Source organism: Theileria parva, chromosome 1 (genome assembly GCF_000165365.1).
Source record: "Theileria parva strain Muguga chromosome 1, complete sequence, whole genome shotgun sequence".
Lineage (NCBI taxonomy): Eukaryota > Apicomplexa > Aconoidasida > Piroplasmida > Theileriidae > Theileria > Theileria parva.
Window position 1 is genome coordinate 1,742,443 of NC_007344.1, and position 14,947 is coordinate 1,757,389.

Genomic DNA, 14,947 nt, shown 5'->3' on the forward strand with positions numbered 1-14,947 from the left:
TGTATATTATTCAATTAAAAATTATTCAAATGGAGTTTAATTTCAGTTTATTTTAAGTCTGTTTGATTTCTTAATAAATTTCCAAATATCCTTCCATTTTCTACTAAATGGCGCATACTACTAAGGAGAACAGAGATATTTATTATAGGAAGGCGAAAGAAGAAGGGTTTAGAGCAAGAAGCGCCTATAAACTTTTACAGATTTTCGAGTCATTCCATATCTTATATCCAACACTTGATGAAGAATCAGCTTTATCAATTCTTTTAAACTCCTCTTGTTCATATTGTGAAAATACAATAAATAAAAGTGGTAAAAATGATAAAAGTGAAGAGATTTCTAGCAATTTAAACACAGAACACACTCTACTTAATGGTTATTCCAACTGTAGAGATTCGGATGGAGACTCAGATTCAGACTCTTATGACTACTCAGACATTGGTTTAGTAGATTACGTAAATATTAAACGAAACTGCCTCGGATTAGGGAGAATTAAAAACGTTGTTGACCTCTGTTCAGCACCTGGAAGTTGGTCACAACTACTTAGTAAAATGGTCCACCAGGACCACCGAACTCTTAAAAACGCTTGCAGGAAACTTCAAAATGAACGAGAAGTGTGTAAAAACCTTGTTGAGTACGTAAATATTAAACCAGTGATTGTAGCCATAGATATTCAACAAATGGCACCGATAGATGGAGTCCATTTTTTAAAGGGTGACATAACTGACCCTGAAATACTACAGCAGGTTCTGCAACTTTTCATTGAAAACGTATCTAGAAACATAAATGAAGCTTACGGGGGAGAATGTAATGAAAAACTCGGAAGAAGTGCACAGCTTATAACCTGTGATGGAGCTCCTGATATTAGTGGACTCCATGAAACAGACTCCTTTCTACAGTCTTACCTGATAAAATCAGCTCTTTCAGTTTGTTTTTCACTTCTGGATCCTGATGGTTGTTTCATCTGTAAGACTTTCTTCAGCTCAGAAAACACTCCGATTTTCACTCAGGTATCCTCTTTTTTCGACTACTGTACAATATTCAAGCCTAGTGCTTCACGCTCTTCAAGTTTTGAACATTTCATAGTTGCTGTGGGTTACAAACCTGTTGGCCATATTATGAAAACGCCTAAATCACATGGAATTTACAATGAAAAAGAAAGTGAAAATGAAATTGACTCTGAGCTTAAAGAGATTATTAAAGTTGCAGGGAAGATCATATCCTGGGACTAGGAGTTCTGTCTGCTTTTATCATCGGGTGACCCATCTATTGATGAAGTCGCATAGAATCTCCGAGAATGACTGCAAGCTTAACTCGTTACTATTCATCTCGTTAACTTTTAGTGTAACCTTTACTTGCCCTTCCTTAATAATCACTTCAATGTAATATATTGCTCTAAATTATTTATTAGTTTGTGTATTTTCATACCCTTGTTCGTCTTTAGTATACATGTACATTGTACTAGCGCCACCATCTTCACTTGAAGCCTAAGAATTTTAGTGAAGATTTTAGTTACCAATGTCACGATGTTGAGTTTCAAGAATAACCCTTCAAATTCCTCTAAATTTAAATCATTTGGGTAGGACTCCATTTCAGTGGAGTATGAATGTTCGGATTCCAGCCACGCCTTTTGAAACTCCTCCTCCAACATTGTTTCAGGAACCACAAGGTTAAAATACTTAACTTCATTCTCAAGCTCCTCAAACAGTAATGTTTCATTATTCGTGGCCTCTGGAGGCTGTTCAACTCTTTCATATTGGTTACCTAGCTCCTGTGCTCCTGGAGAATAGTTCTCAACCACTTTTCTCAGGCCGTCCTCTCTGAAAATATCAGTTTTGACATCCTTATGCTCAAATGGGAAGAATATTGGATTGTTCGACTTGTAAAAATCCAGGCAGTTACTAAGGACGTAAACTGTGTTAAAATGTTCCCTCCACTCTGGATCAGGCATAAAGTAGTAGTCCTGGGCCTAATAAACCATAATTAATGCGTACAAACCAGTAAGAAATCCTTATCGTACTCAAGTCGATCATTATTGTCCTCAAACAAAATCTTCTCAGCTTCCTAAACATTTTTATGTGCTATCCAAAATACCTCAACTCCTGTAAAAAGCAAGTTGTAGTAAAAGTTCCCCGACATTGACAGGTTATAGTCACTTGATTCCAGAACCTAAACACCATTAACATTCAATCAATCATACGCTTTCGAAAAGTCTTGACAGTGCACTATGCATTTCCGCCGGTCTCTTTAGAAACACCTTTACTGAAGCTGGCAGTAGTTCCAACCTAAATTATCATTTTCAATTTAGAGCCTACGTCATGAGTTCAGTGCGATCAGGGTCATCAATGTAATCCTCGAGTGTATAAGGCGTGTGGTCCAGATCATACCCATAATCTCCTATATAGCATTTCATATATGTATGTTTTTTAATCGGTTTTGACGCTATGATTTATTCTAAAATACCCAAAATTGCTATGTGGTGTGACTTAGCCTCAGGGTAAGTTATGTATTCGGAGGGCTCCTTGACAATTTCTAAAAGCTCGGGTTCTCTTTCTGGGTACACCGAGAAAAGAGTCCTTATAACATGAAGAACAGAGGAGTTTAAGTGAGGGAGGTTGAACTTGTAAACGTCAGAAATCTACAGACAATCGTTAAACAATATTTAATTAAATTGATTTATTCTTGAAATACCTTTTCTATTAAACATGAGAGTTGGTTGGGTATCTTAAGTGCTATAATTCCTAAAGCTGTTATTGATTTATTTGCGATATAATGGTTCATGTCATAAACATATTCTTTTAATTCTTGGATGATGTTAACACAGTTTTCCTATATGAATTAATATCCTTTTATTCCTACTAACCTCAGTACAAATTGATACAAGGATGTTCAGTTTCAAGGCCTTAATGTAGGGTGGATCATCATATTGACAGTAAAAAGACTCGTAATGTTCAACAAATGGTATATTGTAGTTTGAATCACAGTTTTCTTCAGTGAAGTCTGGGTTTTCAAGCAACAACTGAGTAACTAAAGGAATTTATGGGTGTGAGGCTTACCGTTTACTATCAGGGACAGAATATTTGCCAGGAGAACGTATGAAATTTCACTTCTGGTGCGATTGATCAAGGATAGAAATGGGTCCTGTAAGCGTTTAACAACTTCCAATTGAAGAAATAAATCATTTCTTGTCCACATTAAGAAACACTTTGCGGTTGCCAGAAACATGGCTGATGAGCTGTGCTTGAGTTTGTCATCCAGAAGGTTCATAAGGTCGAACATTTCATCCTTGGTTGATGGTGTATATGTCCAGAGAAGCTCCAAAACATAACATTGCTCCCATTCATTCATATTTTTAAGGCTAAAAATTAAGTGATTTATGTATGTTATACCAGTTTGTTAAGTATATTACAGAGGGTGTTGTAAGGGGTATCTTCTTATCATATTCAGCAATTTCTGATACAGCACACATTGCGTCAATCATAACATGTACGTTTTTGGACCTTAGTGCTGTTTTTAAATCCTGTAATAAATCACATGTGCTCTTTGAATCCTTTCCGTATGTACTACAATTTGACTTGAAAATCCTTATCGATCCTATTATCGCTGTCCTTTTTACAGAGTCTGATGGGTCAAACATCTTCTTTAAAACAGACATGGTTGCGTATTCATTTGACAAATTTGTTCCAAATGAGGATAAATTCCTCAAAGCAAGTGATCTTATTACAGGGTCAGGACTATCCACGTCCTTTAGTAGTGTATTTATGGCTAAAACCGCCAAATCTGGATTATCCATACTATAATTTGATAAATATAGATAAATCATCTTCTTTTGAACTGGGTCATCAGTTTGCGATACCATTACTACATCTGTGTATAGTGAAGATAGGTCAATTCCAAGTGTCATACAACCTATTAGCTTCTTGAGTACATTTCTTCTTTTTTGTGTATTTTGAACTTTGAAATGGTCAACATTTGGTTCTATGATTTGTGAAACGATTTTTTCAGTTGTTGATGGAGATTTTGAATCCAACAACATCCTCCTCAAAAGGAGCCTTAGTTCTCCGACCTCTCCCTAAATAATAAATAATTTCCCCAAAATTTTACCTTTTTATGATTTGAAAAATAGGTAGTTTTGCTCCTAGGGAAAGGAGGCAACTTATCTAGGCCAGGAAATACCATGGATGTTGTATTAACACTAAATGAGTAACAAAAGAGTGTTAAGAATCGGAGGTGTAAGTCATAATTAATTTATTTAAGAACTTAAAATACATAAATATATAATACATGGAAAAAGTCATCTTTAATTAGTATATATAATGTTTTCAATCAACTATAATGTTGTGCAAAGAAACAAAGAAAAACATATTTATGTAAAATATTTTAAAATTTTATAACAATGTCTGTATTTACTAGAAGATTTGGACATATATATAGAACTTTATTGCTGGATGGAAGCCCGGCAAATAGGACAGCAAAATGGACTTTAGGTAATTTTTGATTTATCATAATTAATTTACAGCTCTACTTATCACTGGAGTTTGGATATATAAAAGCGAGAAAAAGAATCCCAAACAACGTGGTATTTTTTTCAGGGATAAGAAAGCAGTGCCCTTTTATCAATATGAAGTCGATGAATGGAATTCTAAATTTAAAGGAGATAATATTTGACAATTTTTAATCAATAGATGTAAATTTAACGTTAAAATAGTGTAAAAGTTTGGATTCCTCAATTTTTAATGGAATATTGTATATTAATTCTCTATATGTTTTGTTATTGGTAATTAAACAAACCCGTTTGATTTATATAAAGGTATAAAAGTCGTCACAACGTCGGGTTCACTTGTGTTTTCATCCTTTTTCTCCCAGCAAAAAAATAATTTGTGATCTCTCCCACCACCTGTGCCACTCGATATTGAGTTGTCATCAGGTATATACTCTCCATTCCATAGTTTGGCCTTTACTATGAATGAATTTCCGGTAAATTCAGCCTCATTATCTATTTTTACACTAATTTCAATCTCCTCCGGGTCAATATTGGTAGGTATACAAAATTTTAACAGGTTTATAAGTCTATTTGCCAAGATAATGTTATTCAAATTAATGGTAATCATATTTTCTCCACTAATAAATCTGGACATATTCTCTAACTCTCGTGTATGCTCTAGAGGATTAATACTTTTATTAACAATCAGTTCAGCAATTTCATCATTAATAAAATTTTGAAACACTTTGCATTCTGTGGCGTATTCAGTCTTATATTCGTGCTCTTCGTACTCAGTTAACGATTTATTATCACGGACCTTTGAGTTAAAAATTTCATCTTGTGTGTAATTTGTGAATCCTATAAACCCAAACCAATTATCTAAACAATTATTTTCAATCCAAGCCTCAATCTCATCACATTCTTGAACTCTTTGGTCTGACACTTGGATAATATCGTCTAGCAGTTTTAAGTCAATTTCACATGTTATCTTGGCACTGTAAACCTCTTTTATTATATTATTCATTAAATCGACTATTTTTATCTCAGAAGTATCGGAGTTGTTTGATGAATCATTCAAAAATCTAAGAATGATTTTTAGATCATTAGTAGTAAAATCATATTTCTTGCTCCATCCAAAGGGAACATACAATTGCCTCAGAATGATAATTGAGTGTGTTACCACACACTTTAGTAAAACAAATTTGGAAACCGTCAAATCCAAACTATTTGTAAGCATCTTGAATAAATGTGTTATCAATGGCTTCAATTCAGTTAGTTCGCATGTTATTTTATGGCACGATAATAACATATTCTTTGACAACTCCACATTCATATCACATGTTAAGAATATTTTACTACTCTTATATTTATTCAAGAAATCAGTTTCAATTTTGTTAATCCAAGTCTTGGATAAGTGTATGTTTTTCAAAATTACATAATTTCCCATATTTAAAGAGTTCACCATAGAGTTTATTACTTTGGTCATTTCAGAAAGTGAACCTACTGCATACACACCCAAACTCTTGGATTTTTTATTTGATATAGATTTTGATATATAAACAGCGTCCTCAAATCCATCAGTTAACAATATTATAGTACTATAATAATCCAGTATTGTATCATTATATTCTTCTGATTTTAGATAAGTAGTTATCAAACATTGTGGAGAATTGGGAAGGTTATTGGTGGAATCAATTAGTTCCTTCAAATCATTATCATAGTTAGATAAAATTCTTAGCATTTTCATTCCCCAAAGTAATTTGTCGGCTTGTAAAATACCTCCAGATATCCAATTATATGTTAGTACAATAATATCAGTAATATGAGTGTCACTTGTGTACAATACTTTAGTAAAGTAAAACAGAGCATTGTAATCAAAAAGATATAACCTGTTTAACTGTCCTAACTCTTCTATTTCTTTATAAATATAATAAAGTAGTTCAATTAGTGGTTGTTTGGAGTCAATGGCCTTTTCGTATATTTCATGTGATTTCTTCAGGTCATCCAGTGACGAGTCTAATTTTTCATTTATCATCTTATACTCATCTATAAATTTTACAAAATTTGGGTCAAAAACATCCGTATCTATTAATTTATCTAACAATCTAGCTTCATTGTTGTTCATCTTTGCGTTGATCTCATCAATATTTTTACTACTATTAATATACAAAGAGTATACTTCAGGTTCTAATACATCAATTATTCTGTTTTTAACATATTCAACAAAGCACTCACTATTCAACTTCATATTCAAAACTATAGACCTGTTATATATTGACTCAACTATGCATTTATCAGCGGATTTGTTCATTTTAAAATAATCGTTTGTTGAAATGATGTACATGGTAAAACCAGTCTCCGAATCTACCTTCTCTTTAAACTCCTTTAATATTTTTAGTTTTATATTTACATCACAACAGTGGATATCCTTAACCAATAAATTCCCAGACAAGCTCTTTACTGAGTATAACACGTTCATAAACTTATCATCACAACATGATGCTTGTGTATATGGTTCTTCTATTAATGGTGTATATTCAGACTCATGAGAGTCTAGTATAACAAAGTGCCTCAATCTTTTGTATCTTTCAATTATATGTTTTTCAATGTTAAAAATAGTTTTAACATTGAAAGAATAGTTTTCATCCCGTTTCTTCAAAATCTCTGTACATTTTTGTATAAATATGTTTCTGGTACTATAATCTAATGAGGTATACATGGGCATAAGGGCCTCCATTATAGAATTAGATAAAAGGTACTTATTATCATTTTCAATCTCTGAAACCCTTTTATTCCATCTGAAAAGTTCATTGGTTAAATCATCAACCACTTTTTTGGATAAAATCAATTTATTTTCAATTATTTCAATTTCACTTTGGATTGTACTAGACTCTTGTATATTCTTAAGATAATCTGACTGATTCTGTTCAATTTCCTTTTGTGATTCAGATATTAACAAGTTTTGTTCTGCCAAGATATTCTCATTTCTTGTATATTCTTCTTCTATTTCATTAATATCATTCTTTAATGGTATCACTTGTTTGTATATATCATAACATATTAATATTGAATTAGCCCATTTTGCCAATGGACCTGCAGCTCTTGATGCTTTAACTATCCTATTTACATCCCACTCGTGTATTTCTAATCTCTCTTTCAGCATATTATATGTATTTTCTTGCATCTTTTCAATATCATATAGAATTATTTTTGTGATAAAATCTGGACTTTTCAAAAGCTTTTTGGCATCGTCCCACTGTATTTTTCTACCATTTTTCAATATCATAGAAACTGTTTCGATTGTGTACTTGACTATAAATGGAGGGCTATTCATGCTTTTAAGCTCTTCCAAGGACCTCTTATTTATATTTTCTACCTCTTGCTTTGCCCTTTTAATCATTGGGTCAACGTTCTCTATTTGACTCTTGATCATTTCTTTTTTAGTATCCAAAATCGATTTTCTCTCCTTCAAACTACTTGCCAATTCCATTGCAGCTTTCCTCTTTTCTTCACACTCTTTCTGTTTAATTTCCAACACTTTTATTTTATTTTCAGAATCAGAATTCATTTTATCAAGTTTGGACCTTGTTTGATTTAGTGATGATTCCATTTTATCAACGTTTTTTTTGAATACTTTGATTTTATCTATTCCTCTACTTAGGTGCTTTAGTAATCTACTGTTGGTTTCATATGAAATTTCATACCATTGTTTTGTCATTTTAAGTATGAATGTAAAGTTTATAAATCCATCTCCAACATATTCTTTACATACATTGTATATATCTGGAATTAACTCATTTGCACCCTCTATCATACCATGTGACATTTCAATATATTCTTCATATGATATACATGGTATGTTATATTTAATAAGTCTATTTATAAGTGAGGTTTCTATGTTATTTCCTGTTATGATAAATCTTATATTATCATTTATTTTCATTTTCAACTCATCAATAAAATCATCGTAAGGTATGGATATTGAATTTTTATCATAAAAATCCCTAATCTGTTTATCATATAGTACCACTGAATACTCTTTGAAAATCATGTTCTTAACTATGAAATATACCTTCAAATCCACTACAAGGTCAAAGCTAATGAATATTGTATATATTTTATCCTGTATTCCACATGCTAAGATTGTTGAAACAATATCTTCTTTTGATTTGTTATGTGCTTCTATAAACTCAAACCCCAAATTTTTAGTCGCAATTCTTGATAAAAATGATTTACCTGATACACTTCGTCCAGAAATATACAAAAACGATTCATTATACATTAATGTAAAGTAGATAAAGTTGTATGTATCTTCAACTGATCTGCAATTTATAACATTGTTGTTTTTAAGTTCACAATCTATGTCAATTTCAGAGATACTTCTTACTTGTTCTATAAGTTCTGGTGAGTTGTCATTAAATCTACTTTGCAAATGCTTTAGGATTAGCCAGCCTCCGTATTTCCTTGTTAATAATGACTTAATGATTGTTAAGTCATGATAACTCATATCTTTTCCACATTTATTATTTATAAATGTTCTAAGTTGAGAAAATTCATCAAATTCAATATTACTCTCTTTAAACACAATCTCTTTTAACATTGACAAAAGTCTACACTTCTTCTCACTTTCATGTGTATGCAAGAATACAAAAACTATCCCATCTAAGTGAACTTTAACCCATTCTACCTCTTCAGTGCAATACCTGTAAAAGAACTTGTAAATGATCATTTGCCTAAATATCGAACATAGTGAACTCCATTGACTTGTATCATTTAAAATCTCAATTTCCTTAACTAATATTATTGTCCTTTTTAATTTATCTCCCATAAAATTTTTCTGGACATTCTCACCCATTACTGAATACAAATAATTAATTATATCGCTAGAACCTAATCCTTTTGATAAATATATCGTTTTAATGATATATTGTTCTGGAATTTTCTTAAACAATGATGCTAAACCGCATGAATCATTACATTGTATCATGAATGATTCGGATTCACTAATAAGTGAATCTAATTGAATATCACTAGCCATTAACGTATATCCATTTATTTTCTTATAAAAATACACAATTGTACTTCTCGATATGGTGGCGGGGGTTATATCTTTTAATGAGTCAGTTTCAAGAAATATTCTCACATTATCCCGAAGAGTTATTCTATCTCCGTTAGATAATGTCAGTATTCTATTATCATCTAACAGACTATTCAAATTTTCAACCCACTCTTGTTTCAAATCACCGTCAAATACTATATACATATCCTTACTAGTATTCGATTTTAATATTTTGGGAATCAAACCCTCAACCCAATCATCTCCAACTACATAACCATAAAGTTCGGAAGTATCTAAGGAGTTGGGATCAAACCGTACAACTTCAACCCCTTTAGTATACTTGATAGATTCAATAAATTTATTAAATGCTAATGATTTTCCTGAACCCGATTCACCAAATAATATCACTAAACTTGATATCTTTGACATTTGATATATTTCAAATGATTTATTTAAAATATTATCATCAATATTTAATCTTTTCAACAATGCAACGAACTCTAGTTCATCATCAGAATACTTTAACGCAGTATTGTTTTTTATAAAGTGTTTGGATAGCTCAATTTCGTCATCTGTCAATCTTGGTAATAACAGCCTGTTTAATGATTGAAGAAATATATCGTATTCATTAACCCACTTGATTGATGTTGTTATCAAATTTTTTATAATATTAAACAAACTCTTGACAAATCTAAGCCCAAAATCAAACTTGACTGAGGTGAATACTAAACCAAGTGAGTCCAAGATAAAGATAATTCTATCTGAAAGTTTTGATGAAGATTTAAATCTAAAAATCATCAAATTTATTGTTAATATTGAATGCAAATCAATTTTTTCCATGAAAAACTGCTGACAAATGTTTAAGCAGTTTGGTGGTAGTTCATTCCTTCCTGAATATCCAGGGTTCATAGTAATAAAAATTGCATTGTTATCATTAACTTTTATATTTCTATCCAATAATATTACGTTTTTGCTTGATAATTTTTCAGTTATTGATGATAACACACACTCGCTTAGTCTATTAAACTCATCAAATATACCCCAAAATCCCAGTTGATACAGGCCAGATAAAATTTTCTCCATGTCCTCAACTTCATACAACTCACTTAAATTGAAAACCATCACGTTTGAACCTGCTATGTATGATAACGATTTAATCGTCTCAGTCTTTCCACTACCTGCTGGGCCTTGAGCACTAGGTAATAAATTACAACTTAGGCTCAATGATGCTATCGAGTAAAAGTGCTCAGTAACGTCAGTGGTTATCATTTTTTGACAATTAAACAGATAATTGAAACTATAGTTATATTCTTTATACATGATTTTTAGAGTAACAACATCGTTATAGTGGTAATATCTCACACATTTTAACCAGCACAGTTTTGATTCATTTATCTGGGTCTCCCCAGTTTTGGTAACTTGGTAGTTTAATAGAAGAAACAATTGATAATACTTTAAATTATCAAACAAATCGGTTGTATTTGAAACTATGAAATTTATCATTTTAGATAGAAAATTTGATATTTCTTTTGATGATTTAAACGATTCAACCGAGTCCGTCCAGCATATGGACAGTGCCAAAGTTAATATTTGTATGGGATATTTTGCAGTCCACTTTGAGAAAAATGCATCATCAAAATTAAAACCAGAATAGTACGGTTTTAACTCATCAAATCCTACAGCAAATAAATTTTTTATGGTGGATTTTAGTAATGAATCCAAGTCATTAATAAATTTAATATTATCTCCAGCACAATAATCAATGTTGTTATCAAAAGTAACAATTTCTCCTTGTGTGGACTGTATTCCTGAGACAACATTCTCATTATTTATAACTTTTGAAATGCCTGGAAATATCTTTGACAAAAACAAATCTATATTAGCACCTCCAACCAACTCAATCAAATCAGCATCGTTAATAAAGTAAAGCCTAGGGCATTTATACCTGATATCATTTAAGCGCTTCTTTGTTATTTTCTCTATATCATCAACCCTCTTAATCATAGATTGAAAGAGTACTATGTGGCTCCCTTCAATATCTCTGAATTTGTTTATTCTGGATAAGTTGTTAATATCGTCCCTCAATGAACAGATAACACTATCATGTTCTCTGAAATCCATGAATTTGCATGAAACTATATTAAGTAATTTTAGGAATTTATCACTAAACTTGTTAAAATTATCAACAAAATCCCTCGCTTTTTCAATATAACTAATCCATAAATCACAGTCATTTTGAACCTTATAATCGCATTTTGATGATTTTGTCACTAATAACTTTGTAATGTTATCATCAATATACTTCTTTATGTAATCAATATTACCAATAGTACAAATATTAGTCTGGTCAAACACAATAACAATATGTTTATATTCAATTGTAATGTCATACCAATCTTGTTTTAACTTTGTGAAATATGACCTGATTTTGTAGTTATTCTTTTCAAACTCTAAAAACCCCTGAAGTTCCACCCTTTTTAGGTTATACATTCTTAACAAGTAAGACATATTTAGTTGATTAAAGTCCGGTTCCTTACCAATTATATTTAGAAATTTATCAGATAATTCTGAACTTTCCTGTATAAAATACATATATTCTTTATATATATATTCGATAAAGTTAATGTCATCCTCTATGTTTTTATCATACACCTCAATTTTCACATCTCTTATAGAAGATATTTCAGCAAGTATCGTGTCGCTTGAAGTAAAAATATGATTTTTTAACAACTTATAATATCTATTAAGATGAGTTATGTATGGTACATATTTCTCACTATGGTCATATTTTGGACTCGGGTCCAGAAGTTCTTCAGAGCAGCTAAATTCCAAGCCTTGAAAATTCAATTTTGGGCTTGTTAGTAGTTCGTTTAAATTATTTTTGGTTGTTCTTAATATTGATTTTGATGATATTGTGTTTAAAAAGTCCACAATGTGTACCAAGTTCTATAGTGTATATTATACATAGTATGAACGTACCATAATCCTCTCTCGTATAACCATATCTTTGTAATTAATATTACTATACTGAAATGGTATGAAAAACCTTTCATAATAATGATCATCAATATCATGCAGAATTTTATCGTATTCATCTGTTATTTGATCTACATACACATCGACATTAAATACAATCATGTTCTTGGTCTCCGATCCGCCCAACGCGTTAATTGCTTCAATAACTGGAAATGCATCAAATAAGTTCAGACCATCCAAATAATCGTTTATACACTTTAAAAAGTCATTTTTATAGTTATCAACTCTATATTTTGTTTCGAATATTACATCATCTAGTTTCAGTATATTTTCTATACCTTCATTTATGTTACTGTATCCCGGTATCACACTTTCAACAAACAAACCATATGATTTTGATACACTAGACTTTATTTGATTTAATTCCGTAATTATTTTTGGCGAGTTATTAAAATTTGAATCATCATCCAAATATCCAGATAACTCTGAGATTACAGCACTCATATCAGCGTTTAGAGCTACAAACTTGTGATTAATTTTACAAACAGATTGTAAAATATCTTTATACAAATCCAATATTATTATCATATTATTATTGCTTAAGCTTAAAACTTGATTATTTTTTTCAAAATATTTTACCAAGTTAATTGTTTTATTCTTTAACTCATACACAATTCTGAACGCCTTTATTAACATCTTCTGGGTTTCCTCCATTTGTGTATGATTTAACTCAATTGATATTATTCTACTAACTGAGTTTATTGCGTTCAAAACTAATGAGTTTAACAACAACAATAATCTATCACTTTTCATATACCTTGAATTTTTATACTTTCTCAAAGTGTTAAATATCTTCTCAGTTAGCAGAGAGAAATTTGATAATTTGTCACATTTAACAAGCTCATCAACTTTCAATTCTGACATAAATGAGTTAATTTCCTTAACTTCATCAGCAATTTTAGATACAAACTCTTTAGATTCCGAAAATGAGTATATATTTTCTGCAGAGATTCCATTATATTCTAACAATAGCAAAGCATTAAAAAAATTAGGGGATTCCATTTTCGCTTTTAATTCATTTATTTCAACTTGATAATTGTTCCAAAAGTCAATTTCTTCTGACAACTCAATACTATTGGAGCAGATTTCATGGACATATCCATATATATTATTCACCAGTCCAGTATTTAAACGTTGCATCTTGGATGTATTCAATGTAAGGAGTGAATTACTCATCACACTTCTATGTGAACTATTCGTAGTATCAGAAGATGTTTCACTGGTATCCGATGACGTATCAGTAGTATCCGATGAACTAGATGTGGTTTCAGAGGAACCAGAAGTGGTGTTTGAAGATTCAGAAATATATTCTGAACTATCAGTACTAGTATCCTGGTCATCTTCAGAAAACTTTGACAAGTATTTTTTTATTGTTTGAAATATCTCAGTCGACCACTCCCTAACATTTGACTTTATATCTTCTAATACGAATTCATCCTTTATATCAATCTCATAAACATTTAAAGTTTTAGTATCTGGGTCAATGTAAAGAATTAGTGATTTACACAAGGGAAAATTTGGCCTACCTGTACATAAATCATCATCTGAACTATCATCTGAACTCTCATCTAAACACAATACTTGTCTTAAATTTTGACATAAATGTTTAATTTTATTATTTCCAACATCATTTACATTACCAGCCAGTGAGTTAGAAGTGCAAACAAGCGTCAGTAAACCTTTTAAGTACCCACAAACTGTTAAATTTAATGGGAATTCATTAGTAGAAACTACCGGCAATAATATGAAAGTATTTGTGTCCTCACCACTACTAACCAACTTATAAAAAGCAATAAAATTGTTTAAATCTGTATCACCTTCAAACGCACCGTGTGAAACGAAAACTCTATTTGAAAACTCATGAGCATTTTCACTATCCAAATCATCTTTAAAGCCGATAATTAAAGGGATTTCAGGATTATTTTGATCAATAAAGTTCGATAAAGTATCAAAATAACAGTTATTAAGAATATCTATAACACTAGCGTCAGAGACATTAAAATATAAATCACAAATGCAAGAAATGAAGCTGAGGGAGTCAGGAATCCCGGTAAAAACCTTGGAGGATAAGTTTACATTAGCAATCCCAGGTGGAATCATAATAATTTAAATAATCATGTTAATACAATGATAAATTAACATATAAATTACCAAAGGCTAGGAATAAGTGGAAGAAGAACATTGAGTCTGGAATAAATAAATGTATCTAGTTAAAATCTAATTAAAATAATAAAAATAAAGGATAATTTCAGGTTTATTCCTTTTTAATTTTATAATGTGAAAATGTGTTAGTGGAAAGAAATGTAAAAGAAAAAGGAAAATCAATTAATAAATCTCATAAAAATTTATGAATAGATTCACAATCAATAAAA

At 30.9% G+C, this 14,947-nt stretch overlaps 5 protein-coding genes across 5 annotated transcripts; 2 read left to right on the top strand and 3 right to left on the bottom strand.

Moving 5' to 3' along the window:
• Nucleotides 1-107: 107 nt before the first annotated feature.
• Nucleotides 108-1,229, top strand: TpMuguga_01g00830 (FtsJ-like methyltransferase family protein; the record flags this gene model as incomplete). The annotated part of the gene is made up of 1 exon (XM_761258.1): nt 108-1,229. The coding sequence occupies one exon, from the start codon at nt 108-110 to the stop codon at nt 1,227-1,229; it is 1,122 nt and encodes a 373-aa protein (XP_766351.1).
• On the bottom strand, nt 1,155-4,176 carry Ap4b1 (Adaptin N terminal region family protein; the record flags this gene model as incomplete). Its single annotated transcript, XM_061305273.1, has 13 exons — nt 1,155-1,392; nt 1,426-1,484; nt 1,514-1,966; nt 1,996-2,061; nt 2,092-2,166; nt 2,198-2,282; nt 2,313-2,394; nt 2,461-2,635; nt 2,689-2,826; nt 2,861-3,024; nt 3,054-3,355; nt 3,387-4,069; nt 4,102-4,176. The coding sequence occupies 13 exons, from the start codon at nt 4,174-4,176 to the stop codon at nt 1,248-1,250; spliced, it is 2,502 nt and encodes an 833-aa protein (XP_061162013.1). The 3' UTR covers nt 1,155-1,247.
• A 71-nt stretch (nt 4,177-4,247) lies between these two features.
• On the top strand, nt 4,248-4,754 carry TpMuguga_01g00833 (uncharacterized protein). Its single transcript, XM_761261.2, has 2 exons — nt 4,248-4,484; nt 4,517-4,754. Exons 1-2 carry the CDS (start codon nt 4,394-4,396, stop codon nt 4,663-4,665), a joined length of 240 nt encoding a protein of 79 aa, XP_766354.1. The 5' UTR covers nt 4,248-4,393; the 3' UTR covers nt 4,666-4,754.
• Nucleotides 4,755-4,778: 24 nt separating this feature from the next.
• On the bottom strand, nt 4,779-8,423 carry TpMuguga_01g00834 (Microtubule-binding stalk of dynein motor family protein; the record flags this gene model as incomplete). The annotated part of the gene is made up of 1 exon (XM_761262.1): nt 4,779-8,423. One exon carries the CDS (start codon nt 8,421-8,423, stop codon nt 4,779-4,781), a length of 3,645 nt encoding a protein of 1,214 aa, XP_766355.1.
• Nucleotides 8,424-8,472: 49 nt separating this feature from the next.
• On the bottom strand, nt 8,473-14,675 carry DHC1 (Hydrolytic ATP binding site of dynein motor region D1 family protein; the record flags this gene model as incomplete). Its single annotated transcript, XM_761263.1, has 4 exons — nt 8,473-8,484; nt 8,553-12,116; nt 12,306-12,485; nt 12,519-14,675. The coding sequence occupies 4 exons, from the start codon at nt 14,673-14,675 to the stop codon at nt 8,473-8,475; spliced, it is 5,913 nt and encodes a 1,970-aa protein (XP_766356.1).
• Nucleotides 14,676-14,947: the final 272 nt, after the last annotated feature.

Excerpts from the sequence above, each read along its gene's own strand:
- TpMuguga_01g00833 (XM_761261.2), top strand. The coding sequence starts at position 4,394 with ATGTCTGTATTTACTAGAAGATTTGGACATATATATAGAACTTTATTG. Across the intron at positions 4,485-4,516 it reads GACAGCAAAATGGACTTTAG|CTCTACTTATCACTGGAGTT; the intron begins GTAATTTTTGAT and ends ATTAATTTACAG.